The sequence below is a fragment of the Chelon labrosus genome (assembly GCF_963514085.1).
Source record: "Chelon labrosus genome assembly, chromosome: 3".
NCBI classification, from domain to species: domain Eukaryota; kingdom Metazoa; phylum Chordata; class Actinopteri; order Mugiliformes; family Mugilidae; genus Chelon; species Chelon labrosus.
The window spans coordinates 14,928,217-14,943,980 of NC_140339.1; the positions used below are offsets into that span (position 1 = coordinate 14,928,217).

Below are 15,764 nucleotides of genomic sequence, written 5' to 3' on the forward strand. Positions count from 1 at the left end.
GTCTGGGTTCTAGCCACAACATCCTCCCAACTGGTAAATTGCAGTTGCAGACAACAGATATGGTCCCTTTGATTCCTGGCCAAGGGCCCTTTCTACAGTGTTTTGCACCTTGTAGAAAAGGCCGTGCTTTGACAAGGTGAAGGGTGAGAGTTGTCTATTGTTAATGGCTTTCTTGGCCGTCTTCTGCCACTGCTTTGGCTGAGCTCCAGGCTAGTGTCAGGGACCTGTACGTGCTAACTGGGCCACTGTGTCAAGGCACTTGGGTAAACACAGCAGCTGACTGGGACCTGGCGCACAGCCATGCAGAGGAGAAGGAGTTGAAAGAGGTTCAGGAGGCTTTCCTTTCACTGTTGCCTGTCTTCTTTTCAGTCTGCGCTGCACTGGCTGCTAAAATCCCAAGTAGTTTAATGTAGCATGTGGCCAAGTTGTTTGTCTGCAACGTCTTCAGACACAAGCTGAGTGTAATCATGTGCTTCTAAGTGGGAGCAAGTAGCGGCGGAGGAAGAAAGAGAGCAAATGTAACATTACACTAAAAGCAATGTGTTCACCGCTCAGCTTCCAACATTTACATTCAGGGCTGTACATCCCCCAAAGCTGCTTACGTCATGAATCACAATCACCATAAGAAGCAAACAGTACGTACTGCTGTCAGAAGCCATAAATGTGGACTAGTGTACAGTAGCGTTCATATAGGAAAAGAAACAAGTTTTCTCCACTAGACTGGACAAAGTGACTCATTTACACGTGTTATTGGAAAGCATAAATATGCTGAAATATAATGAACTATTACAATTTAATTGGCTCTTTTGGATAAAATCTCCTTTACCGGTTGGCTAGTTGACTTTCTGAAAAAAATGTTCAAGATGTTTCTTATGTGTTAGTATAGTGTATATCTTATAGCTACAGGACTGAACAGAAATACTTAACGAAGCTAAACAAATACACATATACTATGTAATGTGTTAATTATTAGTGTGTAATGAAAAACCAGGTGCAGGATGCTGTTTTTTTATGAAGAAGAAATGCATCAACTGCACTTAAACCCCATTATCAGTTTATATATTCAGTTTTGTGAAAGTAAAATAGTTGAAATGGATAAAGAAGTCAATGCTTGAAAGTATATTTTCTGCATGACTGTCAGGAGCATTGCATTGAAAGGCTAGTAATGAATCATTGAATCATCTCAGATTAAAAACAGCATCAGGCTCTGGCCTGTAGCTTATCTGGTTAATAGACAATCACACTGTGAATAGAACTATGGACCACGTCAACTTCAGTCAATAATTTCAAAAGCCACGTTAGTAAATGATTAAAGAGTGGCACAGAAAATTGAATTATTAACAGGGAAGACTGCATGAGTGTAGGTTATTGTCGGTGTTACCCTTCAGTTTTGTGCAGTTTAGATTTTGAGTGTAATTGTCTCTGTGCATAATTATAGCGTATGTAGATGAATACATTGTTGTCACTGTCCAGGTGGTGTTACTATTTGCAAGTGCCGAATGTAACTTCCTGCATTAGAAATTTAAATGAATGAGTGTCAGATAACCAAGCTCCTTTCTACCGAAGATCGGTGTATTAACGTGGAACATGGTTCAATAATGTTTGTGGCAGATTTGGGATGCCCCAACCCCCAGTGGAGCCAGCCTTGATTAGCCTGCCATCTGGTCAAACAAAGACATCTCAGGTTTTCCTGCCCTAAATGAATGTGATTAGAAAACCTAAGGAAGCTTTGTGCTTTCAGTACATTAGGGGTGTGTGGTCTATGTGTTTAGATCAATTGTTTAAAGGAGGTGGTAGCAATAAGTCCTGAACTAAGGATTTTAAATGAATTGTTGGAACAAAACTTTGCCTCTTAAACTTCAACTAATGCGTGATTTTTGTAAAGAATGTAGATTATCTTCAGTGCATGATTAAAACAATACATTTAAGTGAGATAAGTGAATGTAAACACTGGTCTGTTCAAACATTTGCTTGCCTGTATTTCTATAATTGGAAACCCTTATGTATTTTAATGGTGTCTGCAGGTGATTTTGCTGCTGAGGTTTTACATTCAGTACAATCAGTTCTGTAATCTATATTATTTGATATTCCTTCCTGCTGTAACAACCCAATTGCCCCACGTGTATCTTTACAGTTTCATCTAATCTTTGCCTCCGTCGTATCAGGTTATGGACTGAACTGTTGCATCGAGTTGTGCAAAGCAAATATTTAATTGGTTTCTTTATTTTGAGGCTGTCAGCAGTTACAGTGTCTAGTTTGCTAAACCATATTAACTTCTCTGTCATGTGAGTAGCCATAATATGTTCATCACTGGGGTCATTTAGCCATGGTACACATGGTTAGTAGCGGGTCATACAAATGTGCTTTTATTTTTTTAACACAAAAATGAGTGCAAATGACAACTGAAAAATACCGTTGTGCTTTTGCACGTTGCAGCAACATTTCAAACCCGTGAACTTGATAGCTGCCACCTAATAATGGTTGCATAATAAATGCATAACTTCCACAGCAGTGACAGTGAAATGACACAAAGTCGAGTTTATATTGTTGTTTATTTTAAGTGCTTGTGTGTGTTTTTTGATGTCTTCTGAGCATCCAGTAGAGATGTAGCTTCTTTTTGGCCTCTGGAGATGAGCTCCAGATGCGTGACAGGCTACAACATCCCAGCCCGGATCCCTGGGGGGTACTGGTCTGTCAGAGGTGGAATGCCCTGCACACTTAACGCTGGCTGAGAGGAAACAGATATCTCTGGCTCTGAACCAAGAAATCGCTTCCTATCGATTAGACTCTACCCAAAGCTGTGAATTGCGCTTATGGTTTGAACATTTGATACTGCAGATTCAGAGAGACAGTCATAACACTAACTCCTCTGATAGAAACCCCCCACCCCTCCACCCTTCCACCCCCAATACTTCTCAGCTTCACTGCCATACGGCTGACAAAGAAGTCATTTACCCATCTGACTGCAGGCGCTGTGACCTTTGTCATTTCATATGTAATTAAATGTGATGTGTCCTAAGTTTTTTTTTTTTTTTTTTTTTTTTTTTTTTAAAGTTTCTTGTGTTGTGACTGTATCAGGTTCCCGGGGCTGTCAGTATAATGAGAATGTATATAAAGGCCTATCAGGTCTGTGTGATATCTCCAGCTGCCATTAGCATGGGGGTGAAGTGGATGCTTGCTCTTTGAGAGATGTGAGATATGCAAGGTATTTTTAGCCAAAGCATTTAACTCAGAAGAAACCGCTAATAGCTACTTTGACCTAAATGCAGCAGGAAAGGTTCTTCACCATTGATTACAGGAGGCCCCAAAATGTATTTTTATTGTACAGCATTTAGCTTAATGCACTTTTGAGAATATGAATTGTGTCTTTGTGAAATAAGTGCTATTGCAGACAGCTAATTGTGTGTGATCGTACACTTCACATCGCAAAACTAATAACTTCAAATCAAATTATCTATGAGTGAACTCCAAGGGAGCCCCATGCTAGTCTGAATATAGCTTAATTGGAAAATCTAGTTTCAGAGTTCTGGTCTCTTTTTGGGCCTGAAACACTATGGTAAGGGTTAACCTATGCAGTGCTGTATGTGGTGGCACAGATGTGATTCACTAAAATGTTTGCTCTGCCTGTGAAAGGGTCTTTGAACCAATGAGTGTGAACTTCTGGCCACACCACCCTATAAACGTTGTATTTGTGTGAGGCAGCGAAAGGGGCCAGCTAGTGTAATGGGGGGATGGGGCCTCTGCCTGTGGAATGTGGTGTCTTGGTGAAAGGGCTGGAGCTGAACAAATGCAGTCAGTTTATTTGGCGAACCACACTTGCTGGTCACCAACAGACACGTTTACCCAGGAGCCACATATGCAGATCCACCTCTTTCATTGAGACTCAGGTCTTTGTTTTCTGGTTACCGTGTAGTCTTTATCTCTCTGGGCGAGGTAAAAATGCGTTCATCAAGGTATAGGTTTGGTTTTCCTCTGTGCGTGTTTGTCTGCCTGTCTATTTGTGAACTTATATCCGTGGCCACCCCTTCTCTTTTTTCTCCTGTTTCTCTTTTTCAGCTTTGTAATTGGAGTGATTAATGGAGGGAGGGGTGGTCTTGCCTGCAGGCCTGTTTTTCAGTAGCCTATTTAGAGGTGCAGCTTTGCTGTGGCCAGGGCAGGTAGTAACACGTTCCGCCCCTGGACGTTTAGCCCCTTGTCCCCGCCACTTTGTCTGTTCCCCCCCAAAAGCAAGAAATCTCTTCTAAACACAAACACGACCGGACGCTCAGAGGCAGGCAAGCCCCTGGGTCCCGTTCTCTGCTACCGGGCTGCTCTTATGTCATGTGTCTTTTTTATGCTCCATAATAATTCTTAAAGAGAGTGCAGAGTCAGGAGTAGATCTGGCGGTAAGTAGGTACTCTACCATATGTTCCCAAGTGGCAGAGAGATTTACCTCTCTTGTAGCACATGGGATCACTATTAGCCAGAGCCTTTGTTGGCAGTAGCACATGGCCAGCTCCTCATTAGTTCCTTTACAGTATGAAGCAGATAAAGAACGCCATCCGCTCAGCCCGACTTCCCATTCATCCTCACCCCTCACCCTCCCCTCCCCTCCCTCCTGATGGAGAGGGGCCGTATAAATGATTTCTGGAACCCCGCAGCGGGATCAGGGCCCCAATTATTTGATTAGGATTAGAGATCACCGCCCCCCCACGAAGCTCATTTTTGGAGGCATGCTGAGAGGAAGTGGATTCACTTTCCATGAGAGCATGAAAGCAACTTCACAGATGGACTTTTCTTTTCTATATATAGTCTTTCTCTACTGTATTTGTAATCTGTAGTCACTGATTCAGGTCTCTTTAAAATAAAGGCATACAATCTAATACTTTCAAGGTTGTCTCTGTTTAGCTCAGATCTTTGTAGGTACTATTTTGAAAAAGAGGAACCTTTTCCCTGTGTAGTTTTAATTGCTTTTGTTGTCAAGTGTCCAAAATAATGAGGTTAAATGGCTAAGCAAGTGTGTAGCCTCTTTTTTATTTTTTTTGGGATAGTAGCCATTCATCACTATTGTTGGCTGCAATCCAGATTTCCGCTGGAGACCTTGATTGTGATTAAATTACTGCCGCTGTGTCTGTTTAAAAGATTGTCCTTGCGGAACTGTTTTGACATGCAGCAATTTGACTCAAAGAAAGATTAGTCTGGGAATGAGACTTTAAGAGTACCTGTGGGATGCGAGAGAGCCTCTTCTGTTATAACGAGATCCCGTTACTGGTGTACAGGAATCTTGGTGATTTTTGCTAAAGTCACTCTCCCATCTGTGTCTTCTCGGGCAGACCTGCAGTGAGAGCATTTCAGCATTTCTTTGCCCTTGATTTACTGCCCGAGGTTGCTATAGGGATTGTGCTTTTATGTGCATGTATTTTGTTTTCCTTGTGGGAAAAGTAGATAACTGGAATTTGATGAGGGGTTCCCATAGAAACCATTGCCATGTTACTCAAAGTTAGGGTGTCTTGTTGGGGGGGTGTGGGGATTAGGTCACACTGGGAGCTGGGATGCTGCCCTCATCTCAGTTTCCCTGGCGTGGTAGTAGATGACTGAGGATGATGAGTATCGACGTGTGCTGTGAGATTGCGTCCGGAGGGGGCTGGGGACTTCCCTGTGTTTGCACATCCAGGGCTATTGATTTGGGCTGCCTGTTCAATGGCTATGGCCCAGGGGACTGCAGTGTGTAACTGCGTAGGGAGAGAGGACAGTAGCAGGGAGCAGGAAGACAGGGGTTAGGGGTATGGCTTAGGGCTAACGGGACTGTAATATGTCAGAGGCACGTGCCGCTCATCATTGGGCTTTGTTTAGTCCACAGGATCACAGTGGCAGACCTCAAAACAACAACTGTTTTGAGGTCGACTCTGTGTTTCAGATGAGCTGTGGTGCCCCTTGTTATGTCTGCCATCTCAGCAGTGTCACCAACCTGTTATCTAGAGTATAAAAATGACCTACATCCCAAAAGTTCATTGCTGTTTACTGACTATGCAAATAACTGCTAGTCTGTTTAAAACCATGGGTTGTCAGTAAACTTGGTCCAGTGTTTTTCTCTTTTATTATCTTTAGATGATTCCCACAGTGAACATTTTTTCTTTAGCTTACTTGCTGCTATTTGAGCCTAACCACCCTCCCGCCGGATGAATGAAGACAAATCACATGACGCTTTTATTAAAACCAAGCCTCCTCATCTAATAACAGCCCCACTATCAAATTGGAGAAGTGCTGTCAACATCCTGAGCAATCAATGCCATCCATCCCCCACTCCACAAGCAGCAGCCATTAACCCTTCTTGTTCCGGCATGCCTGGCCTCACTAAAATGGTGGCTCTTCTCCAGACATCTTTCTATAATGGCTGCGTAGAATTACCCCCAAGCTACGCATTGACATTCAAGTAGGAGTGCGTTGCGTAGTTTGTCCAACGCAGGGTTATGCAAAGAATGTCAACTTGTCGAAGGTTGTCCACTGTAATGTATGGCAGTAGTGTCACATAAATACACAACACAGATGTTTGCATTTCACAACTTGATTACTCTGAACTGAATGTTTTAGTGTCAGCCACAACAGAGCAGTAGTGTTGGTAATATTGCCCATCTAATAAAACAGATTCAAGTGTTTTTAAGATTAAAGTGGCTCTCGTTAGTTTGCCTTGCCACTTTTCTACAGAAAGATACGTGATCATGAACGTCAGGGGACCATTAACCCAAACCCAATTTAATAAAGAGCACTTGTACAGGCAGAGTAGTGCTACAGTATTAGTTTGTTAATGTGTGCACCTTGTGTGTGTGTGTACGTGTGTGTCCCTACCCCTATATGACGGCCAGCTCCTGCTCATTTGTGGCCATCTACGTTATTCTTATCCTTGATTTGGCACTGCGCCAGTCAGTCACGTATGGTCATAATGTGATTAGTTCCACCCACCGCCTGGCCGGTTAACCTGCTAACAGCATGAGAGAGACGGAGAGGAAACACAGGTTGCTGAAACATATGAAGGCTTCTGTTCATCCTACGCACAACACACACACACACACACACACACACAAACACGTGTACACAGAACCCATGCATAGACTCACAGATATGTGTAATACCTTTGTTGAATTGAAATCGTAGTTTGCACACTTATACTCTTAAATATCAGACTTGAATTATGTATAAAATAAAGAAAAGTCCAAAATATATACAGCTGTAACAACGGCACTTACCACAGAGTACACATACAAAACAGTTTATGTATGGGCGCATGCTTTAATCAGTTAATTAAAACAACTGTGATAAGAATCGGGGCAAGCCAAGCCCTTGTATATCTCTGTCATTACTGCAGGTAGGGTGTGGGAAATTCTTGTTTTAAGTCACTGCTGGGTGGAGTGCTGGATGTGATGATGGGGGTGACGTGACTGATCATAAGGAGCAGTCCCAACACATCAGTATCCACTCTAACTATCCACTCTAACAAAAAACAACTTGGTGTTAACATTCCTCAGCTGACCAAGGTCTCAATTCAAGAACCAACATGTCTATTCAGGGTTAACAGCTTCCATGTTACAATTACTTAGGTGTTTTTTTTAAAAGTGGCTAGAGAATCAGGCAGGTTTTCTACAAATGAAACTAAACTTATTTGAATTACAACCGGTTAAATTCACACAATCATGAGGACCCATTTTCAGTTGTCCTAAAAGTCCCATTGGTTTAGAGACCAAAAGCTTAAGATAAACATTATCAACATCCAGTCTTCTATATTTTAGCATACTGAAAAATAAACCAGAACTATTTATTGTTTTTCAAAACTGTGATTCATTCAACATATGAATATTAATGTAGTAACTTAACTAACCTTTTGAAATGAATGAGGATTTAGCTCTTGTAACTCTACATGGCAGCTTCATGAATAAACTTACTAATAAGTGACAGCAGAGGTGGCTTTCTTGTTGTCCATGATTTCGATGGAGAGGATAGAAAAACATACGTTATACTCTTGTTAATCATCATATCATTTTATTTTTATTCTTTTTTAACAATAATTTGACTTGTTTAAGAGCATTTAATAAAAAATACAAAAAAACGTGCTCCCAGTGACAATATCTTACAGATTCAGTGCTAATTTCTGCGTCGTATCTAACAAACATTAATTGCTTATCCTTCATTTCACCTTGTCTGTCCACACGGTCAAAGAAATATTGGGCTTTTGGAGAATACACTGGCCACTCTACACTGCTGTGACACTGTGCTAGCGATCCAGTGGCTAAAGCTAGCCAGACATTGAGGTCTCAGTTTTATTCGTTGCGTGTCCGAAGGTTGGCAGTGGTTCACAGGGAGGATTCTCCAATGTAATGTTTCACAGTATATTTAAAAAGTGACAGACCACCAATGCTGCAAGCAAGTGTTATTGACATCGCTCTATTTGAATTACTTAATGTTGCCCTCAGTGCAATTGTTTAAAATGACGGTTAGCCTTTAGATTTTTGTCATTGCTAAAAACGTCAATAAAGTCAAGGAAGTCAATGAGGCAAATAAATACGAACCCTAGACGGGAGCATGAAAATTCTGAATTAAACTGTGTTTTTCTAAACCTGTGTGAAATCCGTGGTGAATCTGATCTTTTACAGGCACCTCAGAAAATGTAGTTAAAGAAAAGGGAGAGGATGTGGCATGAATACAAAGTCTGACACTGACTGGACAGTGGTGTTCTGTCACTTTAGACCTTTGTTCTCAGTTGATGTCAGGAACACCTTGACCCCTGCTCTCCCATAACAGAGACTGTCCCTCTGGGAGGTGTGAGTGTGTGTACTTCCATGTGGTTTGTGTATAAACACGTTTGTGTTCCCCTAACACAGCCAAAACCAGTAAGCCAGCAGCTACTACCTGCACATGTGTGGTTACATCCACTACTGGTGAACTGGGACTTAGCTCTAGCATTGGAAGGGAACATCAGGCCTGTGTTAATGGTGCAATGTTTCTCATGCATGAGCAGGCAGGTGGAAATATACATGTCTGCAATCTGCATTATCCTGTGTTATAATCATTTATAATGGTTAAAGTTTAACAGAAGTGGTCAAATTGTGTACAAAGGTCTGTGTAAGGCCTCTGGATGTTCCTTACTGTATATTTACCTTTACACGATGAACCTGCTTATTATAGATGATAAAATATAGATAAGTTGACAGTGAATTGTATTTTTGATAAGGGACAAGCTAGTTGTTGATCATTTAAAAGACACTAGATCAGCTAAAAAGTCATAAAATTGCATCCAGACATAGATATAATAATTGTGGACACGCCGTTTTAATGTGTCAGAGAACATGGTGGCTCTTCTAAATAGCAGATATCTCATTTAACGAGTTAGCTTGAAACACAATTACACAAGCAATGGGTTTTCAAGTTGATGAGTATTTGTTTAGGAAGCATGAATGTTGACAACCATTACACATACAGAGAGTGAGAAGGTGAAAATGACTTGCTCTCGGGGGCCTTGACAACCTTTGCCCTCCTGGCTCTTGTTTCAGGCCCTGTAATTGCCACTGACCAATGGGCTCCCGGTTGAAACTAGACCCCGAGCTGCAGCTATTAACGTCTCCCTCCAAACGGATCTTGTTTTGATTCCTGATGCTTTTATAGGTTTTGTCTTTGGGAGACATTCCTGGTCGGCACATACCGTGCACCCCTTTCTGCCCTTATTTTCCTTCCTTCCCGTCTTGTGGGGCCATAACCCCCCTTCCTCCACTCACAAACATACACATAGCCATGATCGGCCTTTGCACATGTGTGTGTTTGTGTGTGTGCGCGCAAAGGCTACTGACCAGCCCACCCTCCCCTGGCCCCTCCTGACAGCCAGCTACACTCCATGAACTTGGCCACCCGTCACAGCTGCGTTAAGATTGAAGGATGGGGGGCCCTTCTATCCAGCTGGGTCGGAAGACATGGGTGGGGGCAGGGCAGGCCCAGATGCAGATGGTTTAGGTCAAATGGAGATGTTTGAGGATGAAGGGGGAGGGGGATGTAGGAGCTCAGGGGCACAATAACTCCAGAGGTTACTCTTCCAACCTCTGGAAAAAAAAAAAAAAAAGCTTTCTTGGAGTTTATATTAGTTTTGATAAGTTTGTATAACAGAATGTTGTTTGTCTTAACTGGCTTAAAGGTTTGTTTTAGTCCAGCATGAACTTTTTGACCTACTGTCAGGGTCAACCTGATGGGATCTTTTTTTTTTTTCTTTTTCGGTCAGAGCCTTATCTTAAGGCTTACAAATATGTATTTACATTAGTGGTGGAATTGGGCAGCGTCCATGGTTTACCCTTCACCCGTTTTCTTTTTTTTTTTTTTTCCTGTCAATATCAAAGTAATAATTTTAGGCCATTACAGACTGGATCCTTTTTGTATATGTTTGTCATAGCTTTCCTGTTTGTTTTCTCTCTTGACTGTGATAGAATGGCAGTGCAGGATGGGCAGATGAGGCCGACAGTAGCAGAGGAAGAGGAGAGGCCTCCAGAGACTTTGCAAAGGTGAGCACTTGAAAACATTTCATCACTGGCTTGCCAGTGGGTTCGGTTGTGAAAAAACGAAAAGGAAACGTTTGCATCACATTACGACATCCATTCTCATGTAAGTCTATAATGAAACAAGGAGCATATGTATATAGGTGCAGCACCTGAAACATTCTTCAAATGCAGAGCTAAAAATAAATGGCTATATGGCAGTTAAACTCCAATCTGACTTCAGAGAAGCAGCATTTACTAAGAATGACGGATGCGTAGCTTCAATATGTGCCTGTGTGGGAGTAAAATAATTTGTTTATATAAAGGTGTATTTGTACTGCAAATACCTTTGCAAAGACATCAAAGTACAAGCCGGTCAAACTCACATTCAGACAAATTTTCCCACTAAAAGGGTTTTCTTTGCTTTGCATGAGCCCGGGCAGCTTATAGTCTTATTTTAACATGGGGTATTTTCAAGAGTAGAACCTGCACAATCCACTCGAGTGAACTGCCAGACAACGCTGCTTCCGCTGAGAATTTAACACGGTGAAATGGTAAATGGTGTGCACTTATATACCACTTTTCTACCTTTAGCAGTACTCAAAGCACTTCACTGTTTTTCTCATTCCCCCATTTACACTCACATTTGCACACTTATGTTGAATACTGCCATGCCGCTTGTCACCTTTGTAAATTTTATGCTGTAGATTCTGTCATTTTTGTGCTTAAATTTTAGTATTATACTGTCGTTTTGCTTTTGCTGTGACTATTAATGGCTGAGCTGACGAGTTCTCTCGTCCACAACATTTCTTTGCACTGTTAATCCTGCACATGACAAATAAACCTTAATCTGAATCTGAGGTGCTGGATTGCCATTGGGAACAGCGTCAGGTTCACTGTCTTGCCCAAGGACACTTTGGCCAGTTGGTCAGGGACTGGGCGGCCAACCTCACGAGTATTGGTAGAGTGGACTGTGCAACTTAACTTGTGCCCTGATAAGCACCTGCTTTCTTTTACAGCTGTATGAGCTGGATAATGACCCCAAAAGGAAGGAGTTTTTGGATGATCTCTTTACCTTCATGCAGAAAAGAGGTAAGGATACTCTTCAGATATCTACAGCATGTTAAGCAGCAGTTGCTTTTTTATTTGCTCTGTCCGTGACGTAGCATTTTCTTGTTATTATTACGTATGTCAGAGGTTTGGCGTGCATTTTAAAAGTTGAAGTTCATGTTGGGTTTAGATGAGATTAAGATGAATTATTTTAGTGCATTAGGGAGTTTTCTAATAACATGTTTCCCTTAGGAGATTTCTTTGTGTCGAGCATTATGAATAGAGAGTGTTTGTCTTAATGTGGACCACCTTCGCTTTCCTAACTCTCAAGGCATGTAGGGTGTTGTATAGAAAATATTTTTACTTATACAGGAATTACCACAGATGTGACATTGTTTGGAGTTAATTTCTCACCTTCTGCCCATGTGGTAAAAGCAAATACCACACGACTTCCATTTCTTAAGAGTCATTTCCTGTCTTAGTGTGAGACAGGGTTGCTACTTCTCCTGGAATTTCACTGTAGGTTGATTGGTGCTACAGAAGCCCATGGCACCGTTGAGTATTTGTTCATTCGGTTGGAGGATGAAAGTACGAATATTAAAGTTCTGTCCTTTGTGGCTTTGGTATATCAGAATGTATCTGCTGCTTGTTTGGCTGTTGTCAGGTGTCACTGATCAACTCAACAAACATGCTGTAACTCACACCGCACTGGCTAAGAAATCCTTCGCTAAATCCCCTCCCAAGAGTAAAGGTATTAAGGTGTCAGCAGGTGAGATCTGTCTCAGTTGATCCCGTGTTTCTTCTTTATCAAAGCCAAGTGGATCTGGCAGTGGCCTAGCTTGTTTAGTTGGCCAACAGCCAAGGAGGCTCAGATGACCTTGTGCTGCTTTGACACTGCCGACCAGACCCCTCAGACCAGGGCTGCTAATGCACTTAGGCTTTCATCAGACAAACCTGTATCCAAGGCTTGAGCAATACCTCCCAGGGTGAATCACAATGTTTTTACAGTGCTTCATGCCTCTCATTATGTTTTGGCAGGCTATGATGGGTGATGATGGTCTGTGGTTAACATTTCAATATGTTTTGTCACAGGCCGCAATGGGAGATATGTGTATCTAAATATGTATGCGATGCATAGTTTGTTTTGTCAGACTGTGACGAATGATCTCTGTGCATGGGCCCGTATACATCGACATGCATCTGTGTGTGTGTGTGTGTGTGTGTCCATATGTTGGAGAACACAGACTCACGAGAGCAGCAGCTTCTGAATGTCTGGTCTTGTCTTAGCACCCGAAGGTCTTGTTTGGAGGGTGATGAATTAAGCCGAGTCAGGGAGGGAGGTACGGGATTTGTCAGGGCCCTGTTAGCGTCTCTGTCCAGTGGCAGATGCTGAGAGTAGTTGGCTGACCCTGTGCTCACACTGGTCAGACGGAGAAATCCATCAAGCTGACTATAATGCCAACTGACAGCAGATAACCGGCTGATTACAAAGTGCAACGTCACATTATTTTCACATAATTTGTATTTACTTAAGGCAGGATATTTAAATAAAAATAAATCAGTCTAACATGGCTCCATTTATTGTTTTATCTTCACTTTAATCTGAGCGACACATATTTAATTTGACTGGCTTGAAGCTTATAAAGAAATAATGCTATGAGGAAAGAAATAATCAAAGCACAGACTTGTGTTTCAAAGTTATAACTCTTGTTTTACTCGTTTAGCTGAGTTACACTTGCAGAGTTTATTACAGTGAGTGTAACTGGAATCGACTTGCATGGATCAAGTTCCTTGCATCATCGGCAGTACAAGTGACCAGTTGTGAGAGAGTGCAAGGGTCAGGACTGGACAACTGTTGTAACAAATATCAGAGTGGTCATGTATAATAGACACATATGAGGGGAGGAAAAAAAAACACATGTTGAGAGAGAGAAGTAGTGTTTTCATTTGGGAAAATGCAAAGGCAGCAGCATATGGCTGCACAGTGCTTCAAATATGGGAGCAGGATAAGACAGGGACGCTGCTGTTGACATTACAGACCTGATGCAACCATTGTAGAGGAGGGTAGGGTATAATTTCAGTTATTCTCAAGTGAGTTCCTCACCCCCCTCCCTTGAGCCAAGAGGCACTTGGCTGACCTCTGCTGTCTCTCGGACCCGAATCTTAATCACAGGGAATTGCTTGGCTAGATTCCCTTTTTCCTGTTTGTGCCAAGAGCGTATGAGATAAAGAGCAAGCCTTACTAAGCCCTTGTTGATGGTGCCCTCTCATTACTGTGCATTCGCTCCTACTTCCACTTCACTTCAGCAATCTTGACCTGATATTTTAGGAAGCTATTTTAATGTTATGTCATTATGTGTAATTTTTCGGAAAGGGTCATAGAAGCTTGTCAAATGCCAGCCTTATAATTTGAATGACTTTGCAAGTGAGATGCCCAGAAATGCAACCTTGTTTTGTGAGGCAGATTGTGAGGTTAGGTGAAATCCAGGGGAATCTCTGGACAGAGAGAGACAAATGGTGAAGTGCTTTTCCCACCTTGGCGTGGGGCCTCTAAGCCTTGAGAGGAAAGTAGCGGCGGAAGGAAAACTTACGAGGGATTCCCATTTCCTGCCTTTGCGCTTAAAAACAGGCACATGTGTGTGTGTGTGTGTGTGTGTGCGTGTGTGTGTGTGTTAATGGTTGAGGAATTTTAGCAGCTGTCCTAAACAGTGTCTGCGTGTGAAGGGGCCCATTGATGGGTTCTGCATCACAGAAATGGCAGAAGACGTGCATATAAATCTACCTTTAGTTCCTTCTGCTTTTATTACTTGGTGACTGTTCTGTCATAACAGATCGTTGAAGGTGTCACTGCAATGTTTGTTGCATCCATTGCTGGTTCCCTTTCGCTTTCGCCATCGACATCTGTCGTATACGTTGCTTTTCATTTTAGCCCAGCCGATTGAGCTGGAGAACCTCATGTGTATATTGGTCATTTACTGCAGATAGAAACATTAGCTAATGGCCTGACATGTACATGTAATATAAATGCATTAGTGCTGCTCATGTTGGAAGAGTGTGGGTGGAGGATATTAGCCATGATGAGTTACGCCGACATCACTGTTCATTACGTCCATTACAGGCTTTCCTGTTTCACCCCCAGTGGCTGCAGAGAAAAGCTTAAAGGCTGGCTCGACGCTATTAACCACCTCAAAGGTTTCGATTAAGCAGATGGGTGATTGTTTGTTTTGGTTTGACACCCGGTTGCTTTTTCTTTTTTATTGGGGATGGGGGTTCAGGGCAAAAGGTGGGGTTGTGAAGGCGGGGGCAGTAAGTGAAGCTGCGGGAGCTACGGGTGTACGATGAAGAAAAAAAAAAGAGAGGAGGGAAATAAAAGAGTGATGCAGCCAACTGCCTGTCAGCGCTGTCCACTTGAGATGATTAATGGCCGCAGGCTGTGATGGACAGAGCCAGAGAGAGAGGCTCCTGTTCAGTGAAATCACCAGAGAAGAAGGGCGGGAGGGAGGGGGGGTTGAGGACAAGTGTTTTAGCTCCTTCTTCTCTAGCCAGAGAACCCCACACGTCGCGTTTAGCAAAGGCATGATCCATCCCAGTGTGACACTCCTAATGGGAAGTGTAGCTTCAGCTTAAGAGGGGCCACATGGTGTGCTATCACTACTTAAGGATAAAATCCCAGCGTAGCAGATTTGGGTCTTTTAATAGTAATAAAGCGGTAAGCAGGACTTGTCTGAGTCATTAAGCTGTGGTGGCGTTGAGCCATATCGCCAGTTGGAACTCAGTTATTTTTGTTTGGCCTATAATCAAAACTGGTTAAGTCAGTAATCAGTCAGTCTTTCATATTAACATTAGCCTTTTCATTTCACGTGATTTGCAGTAAAAACTTTCTATTTTAGGTTTCTAAAATACAAGGAATAAAACCCGAACAAGCTAAAACTGAGTTTAGCTGGACTTTTCTTGCAAGATTTGTGTTTTGGGAAAAGTGGCCTCCCAGCAGGACATTAGAGGAAGTTCCCCGACTATAACCCAGAGACCGAGGGCTCTGTCCACACCAATTACGCCATGAATGGGCTCTGGGGGATCCATGTATGCATTATATTACTCCCCCGGTCAGCCTCACACTGGTCCTCGTAACAGGCAGGCCCTCTGTACAAACACAACACCACAATAGGAACATTCTCTGGCTCTTTGATATGGCCTCATTTTCCTTTAGTTAACACCCCACAACTTCTG

The 15,764-nt window shown here is 42.4% G+C and overlaps 1 protein-coding gene across 1 annotated transcript in view; it reads left to right on the forward strand.

The window, feature by feature from the left end:
• The window catches only part of LOC311485508 (AT-rich interactive domain-containing protein 3B), a gene marked incomplete at its 5' end in the record, with an annotated part of 43,006 nt that overhangs the window by 10,186 nt on the left and 17,056 nt on the right, over window positions 1-15,764 (forward strand). The window contains 2 exons of the mRNA XM_084540976.1: window positions 10,440-10,514; window positions 11,507-11,579. Of these exons, the coding sequence (XP_084397102.1) occupies window positions 10,440-10,514; window positions 11,507-11,579 (148 nt within the window). The remainder of the gene's footprint in view (window positions 1-10,439; window positions 10,515-11,506; window positions 11,580-15,764) is intronic.